Source organism: Ciona intestinalis, unplaced genomic scaffold (assembly GCF_000224145.3).
Source record: "Ciona intestinalis unplaced genomic scaffold, KH HT001193.1, whole genome shotgun sequence".
NCBI classification, from domain to species: domain Eukaryota; kingdom Metazoa; phylum Chordata; class Ascidiacea; order Phlebobranchia; family Cionidae; genus Ciona; species Ciona intestinalis.
In genome coordinates this window covers 1-1,508 of record NW_004191514.1, presented here as the reverse complement: position 1 = coordinate 1,508, position 1,508 = coordinate 1, and the positions used below count along the sequence as shown (strand labels likewise).

At 35.1% G+C, this 1,508-nt stretch overlaps 1 protein-coding gene across 6 annotated transcripts in view; it reads right to left on the bottom strand.

The window, feature by feature from the left end:
• The window catches only part of LOC100187250 (mucin-4-like), a 14,666-nt gene extending 13,202 nt beyond the window's left edge, over nt 1-1,464 (bottom strand). For 3 of the 6 annotated variants that reach the window (XM_026840330.1, XM_026840331.1, XM_026840333.1), the window contains exon 1: nt 1,250-1,463. In XM_026840330.1, the coding sequence (XP_026696131.1) occupies nt 1,250-1,298 (49 nt within the window). In that variant the 5' untranslated portion in view covers nt 1,299-1,463. Of the gene's footprint in view, nt 1-469; nt 650-1,249 lie in introns of all 6 variants that reach the window. The other 3 variants (XM_026840328.1, XM_026840332.1, XM_026840329.1) reach the window with 2 other exon arrangements.
• Nucleotides 1,465-1,508: the final 44 nt, after the last annotated feature.

Sequence of the window (1,508 nt, the reverse complement as noted above, 5' to 3'; positions counted from 1 at the left end):
AAAGCACTGGGGCTACTAAGTACAAAGCCATTTCCACAAATGTAAACTGCGACTGAGCCAACAGGACTATGAGTAATATTTTTCAATATTACCTGGCCATTGGTAACAGGTGGTGGCATTATACAAACTGCAATCAAATCAATGAATTTGTGAATAAAATGCTTAAACAAATATAAAAGTGTAATATACATAATCATTTTTTTACATTTTTCACAAGTAGGTGGGGCTGCTGACCACATGTTATTGGCCATACAGCTCAAATGTCGTGTTCCATTAAGTAAATAACCAGGACTGCATGAAAAGCTGACTGTAGATCCAACGCTGGTGCTTGGTGTACTGGGAGTAGTTTGTCCATTGGCAAGTGCGGGCAGAGGTGGACAACCTGGTGTTTCTTAAACGTAAACAACAAGAATTAATATAAATCAGGAAAATTGAATGATTTCACATTAAACATTGTTTGATGACTCACCGCTTCTGCACTCAGGAGATTGTGCGCTCCATTGCCCATTTGCACAGACAGCAACACTGTTACCAACTAAAGTAAACCCACTATTACAAGTAAATGTAACCCTTGCAAATGCGTCATATGAAGCTAAGGCAGGTACGAGTGCTCCATTTGTAATACTTGGAGCAGGGCAGCCGAATGGAACTAAAAGAGTGTTAAAAGAAGTTGTTTAATAGTATAATAAATAAAAATTTTTTACGGAAAACATGCTGTGATTAACAATAACATATCCAACTAATGTCATATTAAAAGGGCATACCAACAAAAAATCAAAATTTGTGTATTGATAGATAAAAGATATGCTTATACGTAATCTAAAGGTACCATCAAAGTTTCGAAATACGAAACAGCTTTTTTTAAAAATGTGTTTTAAAACCGCCAATTTGACCGCGAGGGTAACAATAATTTGACTCTGAGACAATGCATGGGATTTGACATAAAAACAATTTTTATTAACTTTAATCATGATCAATTTTTATTCCTGATTTGGCATTATAAATGCTTATTCTGACTTTTTCTTATGGGAAATCCCATGCATTAACTGTTGTCAAAACAGACAAATTTTTTTTTTAAACCAGCTGTTTTTTTTCACGAGATTATTTTGAAAAGCTATTTTGGCAAACTTTGATGGTACCTTTAGGTCATATTGGAGCATATCTATTCGTATACAAATTTTCATTTTTCATTGATATGCCTTTTTAATTAGGTAATGCACACGTCATTAAAAGCATAAATGTATATTACCTTGACAATTGGTTATAGTTGTCCATTGGCCATTTGCTGGACAAGTCATGATTGCACTACCGTTTCTGACAAAACCTCTGTTGCAATCGACTCTGGCTGTAGTACCAGCAGCATATGGACCAGCAGGGGTTATTGAACCATTTGGAATGGTAAGAGCAGGGCAACCTAAAATATTAACCCAAGTTTAAAAAATCAAAGTATTTCTAGATCCTGTACTAAAATTGTGTCAGTCAAGTTGAAATTTTGGGTGGTAGGGTCA